We start from the raw sequence: 16427 nt of genomic DNA, 5'->3' as shown, positions 1-16427 counted from the left end.
ATCCCCCATATGTTGATCGAAGATGCTGAACCCGAAGCTGCTCCCAATGGATGGACTAAGTACTTTCATTGGCAGCTGCCATTTGTGAGTGAATGTGTGTGTGAATGTCACTAATATTGTAAAACACCTTGGGAAATATGCAATATACAGTAAGTGAACTCCATTCACATTGAAGAATGACATTACATGCAATCAGAAAGTTAAATGAGGGTTTTGCAAGTTCGCTTGCAATCACCATGTAGTGATTTAACGGAGCGATGACCCTTCATAAGCACAAACGTGTGGAGCTGGACGTGTAGCTGGAGGAATTTATCAAACATATCACAGCATTACAGCACATAGATCTAGAGAAATATAAAATCAAATCTGAGTTTAACATCAGAACATGCAAAATATTTGATACTGAGTTTCACTTTTCTTTATATATTAGTTCAACATCAACAACAAATGAAGCATAGAGGATTCTGGGTATTTGTGAGTCATTGTAGAAATGTGGAGAGCATGATATTCACTAATCTAAAGCTTAAATCATATCTTGTGAATTATAATGCATAGGTAGCAGCGTTCTAACTGGGCCTAGTGATGCATTAAGTCATTATGATAAAATGGATTAGGACGATCGGTGTGTGTTTAAACGCAGCATTAAAACATAGAAGAATCTGTTGATATTGAGGCCAAGCATCACTAATCTGAAGGGAAATATGCAGCTATAGATGGTGTGTGTGTAGAATGTGGGTATTTAAAGCTATCTGCGTTCTCACAGATCTCTACTTCATATCTGACAATGGTATACAAAATCATAAAATCCCAACGCATGTGTAAACAGCAGTGTGTTTGTTCATTCTGCCGAAGCATTTTTGTAGGTCAGCGTGTGTATCCCTCCAGCTCTCAGCGCATGTGCTTTTACATAAGGCAGGTGCTCCAGCATTTATTTGTTTCCAGGCTTAGTTGTCCTCTGTAAATGTAATCTTATTTATTAGTGCTGCCATCACAAATATGCCTGTGTGTGTTGCTTTTCTTTTGTGTGCGTATGTGCGTGTGTGTTTGTGTGGATATTTGTGTACATAGATTCATAAAGTCCATACCTGTGCGTGCATATATGATCAAGTTCCAGAGTGTGAGGCTTTCCGTGCTGTATAATTCATCGCTGTATTATATATTTATGGTATTGCAGACTGTGGTGACACGGTGCGTGCGTGTGTGTGTATCTGATGTGAAAAGTGTTTGTGCAATATGTTGGCATCTTTCTGCACAATCAAAGCGTGTGCATGTGCGTCGAGGGGGTAATTAATAGGGGCTGCATATAGCTGTTTACCTCTGGGCCCTCTGTCAAAATTAATTACAGTCATGTGCATGCCACACGCACGCACGCACGCACGCACGCACACACACACACACACACACACACACACACACACACTAACCTGACTGACTATCAATGGCCTGCTCCCAACTTAACCCATTGTAAAATGTGGCCTCAGAATCTTAATGTGTCGTAGGTAAAACAAGGACACTCACAAATGAAAGCACACCTACACACACACACACACACACACACACACACACACACACACACACACACACACACACACACACACACACACACACACACACACACACACACACACACACACACACACACACACACACACACACACACACACACACACACACACACGCACGCTAACACACACAGCTTTACAATATTGTGTGAAATCTTCACATATATCACACATACCTTCAATTAGAGAAATGATGAAATTGTTTTTTTTCTCACACTAAACCTCCAGCAGTGATGAATAAGTAAATGTGTGTAGTATTTTCCAGTCAGAACATATGTTTCCCACAGTATCTGCTGTTTTCAAATCTGAACACGTTCATGCCTGCCTGTTCAGACATACTGTACCTCAGATTCATGTCAGGGACACAGCCATTAGAAGTTTCTTTCAAGTACACAATGTTTATCCTGGAATCCAAAATTCTAAATAGCTGCTTGACTTTCAAAATACCGTGTAAAGAAATTGGTTTACTTTTGATGAGTTTACGAACATAAATTTTACCTTCTCTACCTTCACTAATTGGCTTCACAGAGTTTGTGATGAAACAAATTCAACACTCGCTGGAGAACATAAAGAACCACACAGCCGATGAATGTTACATTTTTAAGCGTACCTGAATTCTGAATTAAGAGGTTTGATGAGGTTGCTGAGTGAGGTGCAGCATCATTTATCTTTTAAGGTTTTTGATTTGGAAGCTGTATAAATGTGTCGTGGAGCTCTCCCACTGTTTAATTGTTCATGTGTTTGTGTGATACATATGTAGTTTAAATAATAATAATAATGCTAATAATAATGATGATAATAATAATTGAACAAAAACTGCAAATTGGCTTAGAATCACTTTATAATACTATATTTATGATTCTGATTGACTATAATACACCACTTCAGGTACATCACACTTCAGGTGATTAATTTTCTTTTTAAATGTTACGTTTATGTAGCTTGTATCAATTAGATTATTTTAAGTAATGCAACATAGTTTAATAATTTGTCAGGAATTCGCTGTGGACGTTTTTGTGTTGTTTTGTTTCATATTGTATTGTTTTGTAGTGTATTGAATTTTTATTTTTTATTTTGTCAATGAATGAAATGATCTGAACTAAAAAACCCTAATATACATCTTTTATAAAGTTTGTTTAGTTGCCTTTTTTATTTGATGTTTCATATTCATATATTCCAGGTTAAAATATATATTTCTTTTATTTAAAAGAATGAAATTACTGTTTATTTGACGCTTAATAGTTTTTCAACAATTGAGTTAAGTTGGTTTAAATTAATATTTGATATACTTTGGAACAAGATGAAAATGCAATTGCATAATCATTTCTTGAATATGTTGTTGTTATTGTTATTATCAGCATAATTATCATCAGTTAAAAAAACAAAACTTTTGTCCGGGGAATCATTTTTTTATTCATCTCAAATTTTTCCTAATACTATCTAGAAGTACATGACTTAAAAAAACAAAAAACAATTAGGTAAACTTTGTTTTTTTATCTTTGTCACTTCTTACCTTGACCTCAGCATAGCTGACATCATTCGGGGGAAAAATGTGTGTTTTCATCATGCATCGTGCTGTAATTACATCCTAAAACCAGTGTTTTCTCACTTCATTGTACACTCCCTGCAGAAATCGCTGCAGGTAAATTACAGCAGCTTCCTGTCTTCCCAGAAATCCCAGGTGCCGAGCTCCAAATGACTGCTGTGTTTACCTTCTCGTTTCGTTTTTTTTACAGTGTAAAAGTGGAGTGTGCATGTTTGTGTTCACCCTCCCTCTCTATTTGTACAGCCGGTGGTATCGGGATTTGTCGCAGGTGCGCTGAAGGTCGCGCGTATGAGCGTGCATGCAGAACGGAAACCCGCCGGTGTACCGAGTCGAAGCCGTGTCAGCCTTTATCAATATTTGACTGCGGACCCAGAGAATGGATGAATCTTTAATATGACCTTGGAGTACAACAAAGACACGGAGATGAAGAGGAGGAGGAGGAGGAGGACGAAGAGGAGGGCGGGAAGAGACAGAAAGCGAGAGCGACAAAGTGGAGATGTGCAGAGTTCAACAGTTCAACTTTTGGTTGTGACGTCTTGGACCTGACAGACGCTCCGTGGGAACGAGGGAATGTTTTATACTGTTGCTGTTACACAGTCACCCAAAACATGAGATTATCCACCTTGAGAAGCAGATTCCACACTCAGGGAGAAAGTGAGGCGACACCAGATCGGACAGAGGAAAGAGAAAAGGTTTTCATTCGCAAAGTAGCAGAATCTAATATTTTCACCAGAATACTGCATCCTATTCTTCTATCACACTGTAAATTAGTTGTATCTTCAAGTATATTCAAGAAACATAATTTAGGCCCAGTTTACGCAACGTTTTAAGTCAAAAGCCATCAAACGAAGCCATTAAGGATTTTGCATTTAATTGGCCGACACACTCGGCAGTGTGTGTTTCTAAACTGTTTGGAGGCAGTTGGTTTACTAGAGGCGATTTGATTTTTTCCAAACTCAAGAGCTAAATAAGAATATTGGAGACTCGGTTTCCAGGCAACATGCTCACTTTTTCTTTTGGCCAGATTTGGCTAAAAGCAGAGTTCTTCCTGTTGAGAAGCCTGCGGCTCTGCCTGCCGAGTCTTAAAATGTCTGGGCAACCAGAGGATGTAGTTTACTATCCACAAATTACGCTTCTTGAAGAAAATACAATTTCCAGGCCTCTTTTCCGTGATTTTATTTGATCCAGTATTGTGTCTTTTACTGTAACAAAAACACACTTATTTAAACCTAGAATGCATTCATTTGTGGTTTATCCAAGGTTGGCGATTTTCCAAGGAAGTTTCTTGATACGAGAGGCACACCAGTATTGGCAAATGCTTGAATGATAGAGATTGAAACGGTATAAACTTTTTTTTTGTTTTGCGTTTACTGGTAACGACACAAATACAGTACCCCGCATGTCATCTTTGTAAGTAGCCCTCAGGTCATTTTCTGAAATTCAACACATATAAAGTGATTTAAAAATGTATGGGGTTTTTTTTTGTCATAGAAATGTAACAGATAAATAAACAGAACTGCCTTCTGTGGCTAATGAATACATAATGCTGCATGTTTAAACACATGGCAAATCACTGTCTGTCTGAACATCTTCATAGAGATGAATATTTCTCATTGCAGTTGATCTTCAAACGTTCAGAAAGCCTGTAACAAAGAAACCCCTTATTATACTGCAGCATTGAATTAGCTTTGTGTTTCAAAACAATTGAATTTCGCTGAAGTATCAGAAACCATTAAGCATAACCGTTTGACTTCTTGTGTTACAATCTCAACACGCTTAACAATGGTTAACACTCTCATAGTAAGAGGGTCATGATTTTGTGTTTCCTTGTACACAGTCAAAAAAAAAAAGCAGCCAGTTAATAGTCCATAGGTCACTGGTGTCACTGGCGACCCGTCAAGGCCATAACCCGTCTGCACTCAGGGTTCATTGGGACTGGTTCCAACCATTTCCCCCTGATAATTAGGACTCGGTCCCACCTGGAGAAACACTATGTTTTCTCTATTTGTAGAAGCTTGAGTAAGAAAAAACTGGCAGAGTTTACTGAATTCCAGCACATTATCCTGTATATTTAGTTTCAAGCCAATCCATTCATTTTCTACAGCTGCTCCATCCGTCTTCCAGCTGATTCCAGCTGGGCAAGTCTTTCACAGAGAGTATCCAATTACCAAACTAGCATGGTTTTGGATAGCGGAAGAAGGTTTGATTACTTGGGGGGAAAAAAAACCCACGCGAGCTCAGGCTTAACATGCAAACTAAACTCAAAAATCTGCTTTGGCAAGCAGGCGCCAAAATAAAGCCGCTAAATCACAGAGGAAATGAGCAGCTACTGTTCATTCTTTTTGCTCATTAGTCTTTTGGAAGCAGACCCCAGCGCCATTTCTTTTCATCTAATCACGTTAGACTGTGCACAGATGTGGAAGCAGTCTGAAAGCACACTAAAATATACACGTTTACGCCTTTTATCTTTCTCCTGGTCTCTCTCGAAAAAAACCCCGAGATGAACGCATCATTGCTGGGACTGCAGCAGCTAATCAGTCGGTGTTTGCTCATTCGGCTGTCTGAAAATGGCAAACTGAGAGCAACCAGCGAAAAAAACATCGTGTAACTTATTTGTTGGAACGCTGTCGTGAAGGTACATCACTTATCTGCACCATTCAGCATCCCAAAGCAGACAAAAAAAAAGAAAAACGGCCTCTCCGACTCTCCAGCCGCGCTAGTACAATAAGAGCTTATAAATGTTGAATAGCTCTCATTCCCTGCTCTGTTTCTCTTGTTCTCCGTCGCTGTCTGCATTATACAGAATAGTGAATAAGTAATTTGCCTTCTTGCCCTCAACTCGTGGAGCAACACAAAGAACAGTGGCAATGAAATACGCATCGCTCCAAAAATGTCCATCGAGTGGAAGAAGTCATTTCATGTCGCCTGTTTGGAATGTCGCCCGCACAAACCCCAACACTCCTGTATTTCTCCAGCGTGTTTTTTTTTTTTAATATACATGTGTTTTAGGGTTGTACATGATTTGGGCTGTTTATAAATGGATTGTGGTCAAGATGAAGCTTTTTTCCGGAGTATCTTTTGAAAACTGAAGAAGTTGGACAACTATTTCTTCTCAAGTAGTGCCAATAGATCGAAGGTCCACAAGAATAATTGGAAATTCCTGCATAGCTCACATTCTTGAGTGGAGAATGTAACAACACATCAACTCCAAGCTACAATTCCTCCTTGAGCAGAATTCAAATGTTTTAGTTTTTTTTTTTTCTGATCGTCCACCAGTGACAGTTTTCCCCCAAAAATGTTGCTCACAAAATGTATTTTGTTCCAAGATGTTCTCGGGCTTTTCTTGCCTACAGCAGTTTGATGCTTTTCAAACCTGTGCTGTCTTCTCTGGTAAGACGTTCAATGTTTGTCCATTTAGTGGTTGGTTTGGTGCCGTGCACAGAACCGTTCAGTCCTTCAAAATACCCACTCCTGGTGAAATTTTTACTTTTCCACAGATGTAGTGATATGATGTAGAGTTCATGGTTGACTGCCAGTGTTGTAGTCCCTCAGGCAGCGGAGACATTTAAACCGCCGCGTCTCACAGTAGTTGACTTTTATCCTGACAAATTCTCTTCGCTCTGGACCAAATATGCCAAACAATCCCATCCTTACTTCATTTGGCAAAGAACACATCTCTTCCTGAGGCTTTTTAACAACAAGAAAAGAATCCAACATTACAATTTAATTTGTTTTTGGTTTGCGATTGTGAACAGCAGTAGTTAACTGCGTAGAGTCCAACACAACTTGAAAATATTAGGGATGTTTTAGAACTTTTTTTACAACCTTTTTTAAAATGTTAGGACCTTAAAAAAAGCTACATAAACACATGAATAGTTCAATTAAATAAATGAAGTATGTTGCTTTCATCTTTTGGGGTATGTAAGGTTTTTAAGCATACCTTCACAGACATTGTATTGTTTTTACTTCCAGGAGTATTCAGTTAAATCCCAAACAGAGGTCAGAGGTGACGACACATCATGATTCTGGACAAAAGCGACCACTGATTCAAGACGCCCTACAAACACGTCGAGGTATGTTTAAAAAACTGCTTGCCTGAAAAAACGAAAGCAAAACATACTGTATGATACACAAATGTTTTCCGTGTGTTAAGGCAAAGAGTTTCATGGTCTGGACACATACTGCATGAACCTATTGGTTTTAGTTTTAGTCAAAAAGTCAAAACACCTATGTACCTATACTAAGTAAAGATCTCAAACATCATATCAGCACTGTAAGTCTTATTGCTTTGCCTTGTGGGTGAATGAAAAAAATAAAAAACTTCACATATATAGGACATTTCATCCCTTCGGCCGGCTCAATGTTTAGACTCTTAACTCAATTCACACACAGTCATTGACACCAGTAGTGACAGCTACCTTGGAAAATGACCACCAACTGACCTAAGCTACAACATACAAGTTAGATTCTGATGGTGATTTGCCAAATGAAGCTTCATGAACCACTGTCTTTATTTCCTGAATCCAATAGATGGCGATGTCTGTTCAACAAATGTTTGAAAGCACACTTCATCGCCAGTCTTTCAGCCTCTATCTTCAAACCAAGAGTGCTATCTGGTGGAGTCAGAAAATAGAGAAAGTGGTTCATGAAGCTTCAGTGAAGCTTCATTTGGCCATCACTAGATTCTGAACAACTTGGGACCAACTCCAGTTGGAGAATCACTGTTCTTATTTTACAGTCGTTTACGCTGCTACTGCACATGCATGAGTAAATGGCCAATAACCACAATGTTTGTCTCCAGAGTGTCATGACTCCCAGTCCATATTCTCCTGGGATTTAGAGGTTGTTTTAGTTGAGAGTCACCTTAATAGCATCGAAATTTGTCAGCTGTCTATACCAATGTCCATGTACTCCCATTAATAATGTTTATAGCATATTGTTCTTTGGTGCATGCCTGTGTGTGGTTTCATTACCAAAAAAAACCCAGCACCCACTAGTGGCTGTACATGCTAACTCCATTGTTTTCAGCATTTCTGCGGACCTCGTATTCAAAACATTAACATGTTAACGGGAAACCTTCCTGAAATGAAAATGTAAAAATTATGCATTTTCACTCTAGGGTCCATAGACTCTGAACAAAGTTCCTCTTTTGAATGACCAAAGATACAGTAACTTGGATTTGACTCACATTCTATATTGAAGAATCCTGCTACATAAGCGGTAAAACCTTCAATTTAACGGGTCTGGAATATAATTCTGTAGTGTATTAATGGTAGTTCTTATCACTTGACTGAGCTGCAAAGCATTCCTTTCTGATTTATTAGTGATTTAATTGAGCTTGTAATGTTGTGGGTTCAAATCAGTGCAGGTTGCATGTTTTCCCTGAGCATTTTGAGGTTAATTACTGGCTCTAATATCTTTATCCGTCTCTGTTTTTCCCTCTGACAGACCTGTCCAGGGTGTACCCTGCCTTCAGCTCGTGAACCCTGCGACCCTGAACTGGATGAAGCAGCACAGAAGACGGATGGATTTAAACACATGAGCTATTTCCACTGCACCACATCAGAAATGTCTACCATACCATTCGGCTTCATCCAAATATGCGTTTTTCAAGCAAAGTCATTCTTTCTCAGCAGAAGTCCCTGTTTTACAGTGTCTTACATTCATATTCACTGTGCAGCAAAGTCGATCACAGCCAAGCGTGAAAAACAAGTGCGTCAACGTTTTGCTGGGGAAATATGTCTGCTTCACAACTCCCGAAACCTGCACAACTTTGGATTTTTACAACGCTAAATCAACTGCAGCGAGACACACACACACACACGCACACACACAAACACACACACGTTACTAACTGCACATTGCAGACACGTCTCAACTCTCCGTCTCACCCGATCACACACTTGAACACTGCACTACACACACAATCTATTCAAACTACAATTAGGATATGTTGCACACTTAATTGCAAGTGTCTCATTGTCTGGTTCCATCACACACACAAATGGTTCCTCATTATACATTGCGGATATGTTGCAATGATGTATGTCTAACTGCAAGTATCTGTCTCGTTCTGTTACACACATGTTGCTGTCGCCTTTCTGGTACATTACATGGACCTGCATTCATCGTATGGATTCGTAAGGGACTCTTAGTTAATTGCTCAGATACACTCAATTCACACTCACATAATGCAAACTCGCACACATACCCCCATATAATGAGGTTATGTCGCACACTGCATTGTAAGTATCCCTCTGTCTCATTCCATCACACACATTCATGCACAAACTTACTGTTACTATACAATGCTGATTACACACTAAAATCTAAGAAGATTCCCTTTCAGCCATGTACACACTAGAATGAAGATGTCGCACCACCAAATAATCACATTGGTCTTGCACAATGTGCACATGTGCACACATGTCTTTTTTCAAACTACGTGATGCAGAAATGTCCTGCACCGAACTGCAACTATCCTCCACACAAAAATACCACACATGCATGCATACACACACAACTTGTGTAACTAGCTCTATATACAGATCTGTTGTATAGGTTGTGTACACCCAACTACAACAATCCTCTGTGTGGTTCTATTAAACACACACACACACACACACACACACACACACACACACACACACACACACACACACACACACACACACACACACACACACACACACACACACACACACACACACACACACACACACACACACACTCGCACACACGCGCACACGCGCACGGACGCACGCGCACACAGATATCGTCAAGCTGCTTTTTCATGCTCTGAGTTAATTTGCGATTAGATCACACTGAGATCTAATCGCTCTTTGATCTCAGGTTTTAGCTGCGTCAGAAAGCGTGCACACACAGACTGATGCATTTAACACACACACACACACACACACACACACACACACACACACACACACACACACACACACACACACACACACACACACACACACACACACACACACACACACACACACACACACACACACAGACACACTCAAAGCATCTGTATCAGCACATCATGCAGACACCAAAGTCTTTAAAGACCGTTAAGATAAAGAAGGACAACAGAATGTCGGAAACTGTCAAGTTCCTAAATAAAAAGAACAACTCACAATGTGCATACACAAGAATGTTTCCTCCGCCTGTCTTATTTTTGTTCTCTCCCTCCCTCTCTGGGTGGATGAGGCCAGCGCGGCTTGAGATGTTATCTTCCTGCTCACTATTTGTGCTTATCTATTGTTCTTGTCTGGAGTCAGGAAGAAGATGCACACGTTTCATTTGAGTTCCTCATTTCTGGACTCAGGATGAACACCAGAAGATAGACGTGAATGTCAAAGATAGATCATTGTGTGAATGCAGCTAGTTTGCATGGACGTGAAATAAGGAGTTAATCTAAGAAACTGATATAAAGCTCTTCCTACTTAAATTAGGTGAAATATAATTATTCTAAAACTCAAGTTAAAACCAATAAAGAGGTCGCACTGGAACAAAATGGCACTTTACCTCACTAAAGGTCATTAAAACTAACTGCTGATGGCAAGCTTTATGCACAACTACAATGCGATTGTATCCTTTATAGTGATTCAGTTTACATGATTACACAAGATGTCATACGTGTGTTTTGAGTGTTGCTGAATTTGTTCAAACCAGGCTGTTTTTAATTTTTGTGTTTTTAACACATTGTTCCAGGAAAGTTCCACGTTAACACGGCAACATTTTAAAAATGATCTACACAGAAACAGCATGAAAACCATGTAGTTTTCATGTTGGGCCACTCGTGGGTGCTGTTGGTTGTTTTTGCAATGAAACCCCACAGATGGGCAATATGCTCGAAACGTTAACAACGGGACTACCGGGACATTCGTATGGACAGATGATTCAGTAACAGCACTTTGAAAAAGTAGTTTTTTCCCCCTGTTTCCATGGAGCTGTAAATCAAGCATTTTCAAAAAGTTGCCCCTTTGGGAGTTGTTTTCAAAAAGTTGCGCCATCAGCCACTCCGAGCACCGTTGTCATGTAAACGGACCACTAAAACTCAACATTTTTCACTTGAAAATGTTGCCGTGTAAACTTGGCTTACGCTAGCGTGCGCCTGTTTTGTCCTGGTGAACACAATTGTGAGTGATGTTGTTCAAGATAAAAGAAAACTTTTTGAGAGTTTGCAGTTAGTTTTGGCATTTCACAATGGCTTATAAATCAGGGCAGTTCTAAGGGAAGGTCCAACAGTATGAAAAATCAGGGGGGTTAAGAAGATGCCTTTGACCAGAATGATTTTTTATTGTTGAAATTCAAGAAGATATTATGGAAGTAAAAATGCAAGGTAAACCATATATGACAACATCATAACATTACATTTCTGGCTTTGCACCTCAGGTAACAGTTATGACAGTTACAAACTATGTATATCAACATATTAATTTTGAACGCATGTATCCAACACCAGTCATCCATAACATGACATAATGTGAGAAATAATGTCCAGCAGTGAAAAGAAATGAACACTTGATGTGATGTGAGAGTTGCAGGGTTCCAATGTGGTTTATGCTGTGTGAGGTGCCTCACTTCTTCACAACACAATTAACCCCATGTTGCATCATTGACTCTGCATACGAACTCGGGTTGTATCTACAGCTCCGTGCAACATCATGTTTTAAATGCGGTTGCTGCAGCGATCGTGGCGTGCTTTCTATTTGTCAGCAAATATCCCAGGTGAGCCTGGCCCGAGAAGCGAACCCAGTCAGCCAGCCAAAGGCATCGCCGATCGTCTGGGGTAAGGTGAGGATTTCTGTGCACAGTCATTTTTGTTATTTTAGGTCTGATCGGTGCGGGAAATTGCTTCAAAGCATGTGATTGCATATCGCCACCCTGCATCTTTTTGCAGAGTGGACCCTTTAGCTGCAGCAGGTGCCGAATCAAAGCAGTTCAGCACTGCGGGCGGAGACCCACATGAGGAAATTGTACTTCCTATCCATATGGTGTCCAGCTATACACACATACACGCACAAAAAGAGAAAAGATCTGAAATCCTATCTTTGGCCGACTGTAACGCTCGCCCACATAAATGTCCGCTTGGCTCTGCTCTGATCACATAATTGCTCTGCGCACACCTCTCCCACACACACACACACACACACACACACACACACACACACACACACACACACACACACACACACACACACACACACACACACACACACACACACACACACACACACACACACAGAGCATACACTAAAGCTCACTGAGGGAGTTCACACATACATACTCTTAAAACCTGGATATACACAACGCCCACACACACATGCATGCGGCGCACACGGGCTCCGTTCAATATGCCAAGACGCAAACCGTTCACACATGCAGGTGAGTGCACACACACGCACGCACGCACGCACGCACGCACGCACGCACACACGCACACACACACACACACACACACACACACACACACACACACACACACACACACACACACACACACACACACACACACACACACACACACACACACACACACACACACACAGACACTCGCAGCAAATACCAAACAAAAACTCCCACCAAGCCTCCCACGCACAGCCAGCACGCTGAAGAGCGAGCGCGTCGGAGACGCAGACGCATACAAAGAAGGAGGTGAAAGGGAGACGCAATAAGAGATGAGACCGAGGACAGGGAAGGCTCTGAAGAACACACTCACTGACGAACAAACTCCGCTAAAGTGCACTACTTTTACCCTTTTTTTTTTCTCTTTTTTTTTTACTTTCCTAAATATGAATCACTTTTTCAGCCTGGAGTCGCCACAATAACACCAGGAGGGGTGATTTGACGTGGGTGTGAGTGTGCACTGGAAGAGAGATTGGAGAGTATCTTTTGGGCTTGACCCTCCTTCATGACACTGGTGAATGGCCGCTGGCTGCTGAGCTGCTGTGATTATCCCGATCTCATCCTTTGTTTCAGAGAAACTGGGCACAGAGCAAGATTTCCCGACAAGCAAGGATCCTATCACTAGACCACTGAGCATTTCTTTTCCTTCTTGTCCTCCCTTTATCACTGTAATATTCACAATAACATGACAATAAGATGGATTTATCAATATTTATTTGGCAAAAATCTTCCTCAGACAACGACTTTTACATGAAGGTCAAAATGAAGCCAGTAGTTAGTAACCTACCTAAGCACAAAGATGGCATGAATAAGTTAAAAAGTCCAGTTTTCAAGCAGGGGGGTGTCAAACTCATTGTAGTTGTTTAGCCAATATGGCACAACTGCAACTTGACTGATAAAACCGTGCCATTATAACTTTTAAATTCAACCATTAAAGTTTTTTCTTTGTTCTACTGCCGAGTTTATGTGATGAAAATGTCTATATTTAGGCAAAAGTCAAACAATTACAACTGAAAATGACTACAATGTTAACATAAAGTGAATTTTTGTCAAAGCTTCTTGTGTAAAATACAGTAATATATCAAAAGAACTTCTCCTATAGCTGTTGCATTATGCATGTTTTTACAAACTCAGGCTGACAGCATAGCTTTGAGACTAATTTGATAGCAAAAAAAGTAGCCATCTTTCATGGCAGCATCGCCGATATCTCAGCTCAGGTCTCAGTGTTGTATTGTGCCGCAACTCTTGAGAAATTGGTTTAAACAATAGTGTTTCCTGTGAAGTTTTTAAAATTGGCTTCTTGGTTTTGCGGCCAGGTCGGGGTCTCTTTGCAGGCCGGTTTTGGCCGATGGGCTTTATGTTTGACACTCCTGGTCTACAGTCTGAAAAAGCAAACATTACAGTACACAAATGAGCACAGTTTATCAAAAGAGCGATGGGGTGCGTGTTCATTTCATAAAACTGTCAGCTCAATTTTCATTGCTCAAAACCAAAATGTGAAAATATGTTTTTCAAGAGTGAAAATATTTCGTCAATGTTTAGAAATACTAACTTTTTACTCAGTTACAACCATCTTCTGTTGATTCCCTTGTATTTTGGATATGCTAAACCAATGAGAAGCCAGTTTGTTTAACAACTTAATGTGTCGGAAGTGACACAGAGGTGTTCCGGTGGATTGATTTGTTCTGCCGCTGTTTTGCAGCCTGTGTTGAGTTTCGAGGCGGCAACAAAGGTGCAAGAGAAGGGAGAGAAGGTGTCTGTGTGAGTGGATAATCCTATCCACATTGTCCAGCTCTGCTGCAGGGAGCAGCTGGATGCTGGAAATCACACATCAAATCCACAGACTCCATGCACGTAGGAGAAAAAAAAAAAGACTATTGGTCACGTTTTCTTTTTCTTAAGATGGATAAAATGGAACTGAATTACTCCACTGCAACAACTGCCAATTTCTATATGAACAACGGTGGACTTCCAAAATACTGCGAAAGTTTGCCGTTTTCACTTTAAAAAAACTTTGTCTTAGTCTGTCCACACTCACAACATGAGCAGCTTTGACTTTAAATGAAAGTAATAAATCACAATGACCTTTGATCAATACATTCTACTGTTTATCTTAAAAGGAAAGCTCAATATGAGGAGATGAATTTGATGAAATACCAAAAACCTGCTCAAACCTTGATGAAAAGTTGTGTACTTACGTGGGCAGTATTGAATTAGCTGAACGAGGCATTGTGATACATTTCTAAAATGCTGAGTGTGTGTAATTACAAAGACTCTCTGAAGGATTGTGACGGTTCCCCTCCAACTCCCTCGACGAAACCGCCAGCACCAACACTCTCACTTATGAGCGAGCTAAATTGTGAGACATGATTACATTACAGGAGAATCAATTCTAACTGCATTGCTATAATTAGATGACCTGAGTTTGCTAAAAGAAAAAAAAAAAAAAAAAAACCTGCTAAGTAATTTTCTGTGTTTTTATCACTTTAAGGACTTGGCAGCGGTGCGTGACAATAACATTACAGACGCTGTTGGTAATGACGGGCTCTGTTTGGATACAAATGCGAAAAGGAGACGACAACTTGTACGTCATACGTACTTAAATCCCCAGAAAACGCTCCATACATCGATCGCACAATCAAACGCTCACTGTCGGACTGATCAGCGAGACACAACAAATTGATTATGAATAAAAGACCATCAGCAGATCTGTCATCCGGCGGCCCGCTGACACACAAACCAGCACGACGGCGGCGGCAGTCAGACAAGCTTATCATTACACCCCCTCAGCAGCTGAAAGGAGAGGCAAGCAAACGCAGACTGAACTGACCCGGCTCACAGATAGATTCTGGAGAGGAGTGTTATCGGAGAGAGGCAGAGGTGTTGATTGTGGAGTAGAAAGCAGTGGTTCGAGCAAAAAGCAGAAACATATATCCACGGCATCGAGTCAAAAGGTGTCAATGCGTCAGAAATGACAAGGCCGGAGAAAATTGCTAGGCGGGGAAAACGGCAAAGAGCGTGTCTTTGACAATACCAGAGGAAAATAAGAGCGAGGAGGGCTCGAGAGAGGAAAGACAAGCGGTAGCATTATCGGGACAAGACTGGAGGAGAGTGTTTGCGGAGGAAAATGGTGGCAAGAAAGAAAGAACAACAAGAAAGCCATCTGAATTGTTGTCTAACTTTTCGGCGAAGGAGGACTGCACCAAGAAACAGCCAACGCAAATAGTCCGCATCCTACCTGAGTTCCTCTTGGAGATGTACTTGACGTCGTCACAGGCTCCCGAGGCAAAGAGGAGCAGCAGGAGGAAGAGGAAGAATAAAGTCTTCATCTCTCTATTCTCCGCTGGCACCTTGAGTGGAAAAAGACAGAAGAGGGGACACAACATCAAGTTCAGTATTTAAACAATTTCCACCGCCAAAATAGAATTAATATGCATTGTTAGAGCGGGTGATGCAAATCATTCACTGCATCTCGATAAAGCAGAACAGTCGATCAAAACGGCTTTCTCCTAATCACGCCACTCCAACACACAATCACACCAACCCAAATATTTGTAGATCAACCTGCACCAATGCTAGCTAGCCACGCTCAAGATAGTTTGACATTGTTTCAGTTCTTTTTGGTCTGAGAAGCTATTCACAACAGTGTTCCCTCAACATCTACTAATTTTCAACTGACCTAATTTAGGCCCCTTGAACATTTTCAAATGAAAATGGAAACAGTCGCGTGAGCCACTTTTATGCTAACCTCCAGAAGACTATAAAGTGCATTTGTTCTGCAGCAGAATACAAATTCCAGTAGTTGTTGATTAAAGTCTTCAGAGGTCTTGCAATACACACAGGACGGCCAGGAGGCAAATTAAAGCACCTAATTAAACATTTTCAATTAATCTTCATGTGTC

The 16427-nt window shown here is 40.6% G+C and overlaps 1 protein-coding gene across 1 annotated transcript in view; it reads right to left on the bottom strand.

Moving 5' to 3' along the window:
• Positions 1 to 15854, bottom strand: part of il1rapl2 (interleukin 1 receptor accessory protein-like 2) — a gene marked incomplete at both ends in the record, with an annotated part of 361181 nt that extends 345327 nt beyond the window's left edge. The window contains one exon of the mRNA XM_080466033.1: positions 15764 to 15854. Coding sequence (XP_080322159.1) covers positions 15764 to 15854 — 91 coding nt within the window. The remainder of the gene's footprint in view (positions 1 to 15763) is intronic.
• Between the last annotated feature and the right edge of the window lie 573 nt (positions 15855 to 16427).

Source organism: Lipophrys pholis (assembly GCF_963383615.2).
Source record: "Lipophrys pholis genome assembly, chromosome: 6".
Classification (NCBI taxonomy): domain Eukaryota; kingdom Metazoa; phylum Chordata; class Actinopteri; order Blenniiformes; family Blenniidae; genus Lipophrys; species Lipophrys pholis.
Note: the sequence above shows the minus strand (reverse complement) of the source record. Positions and strands in the feature narration are given on the sequence as shown.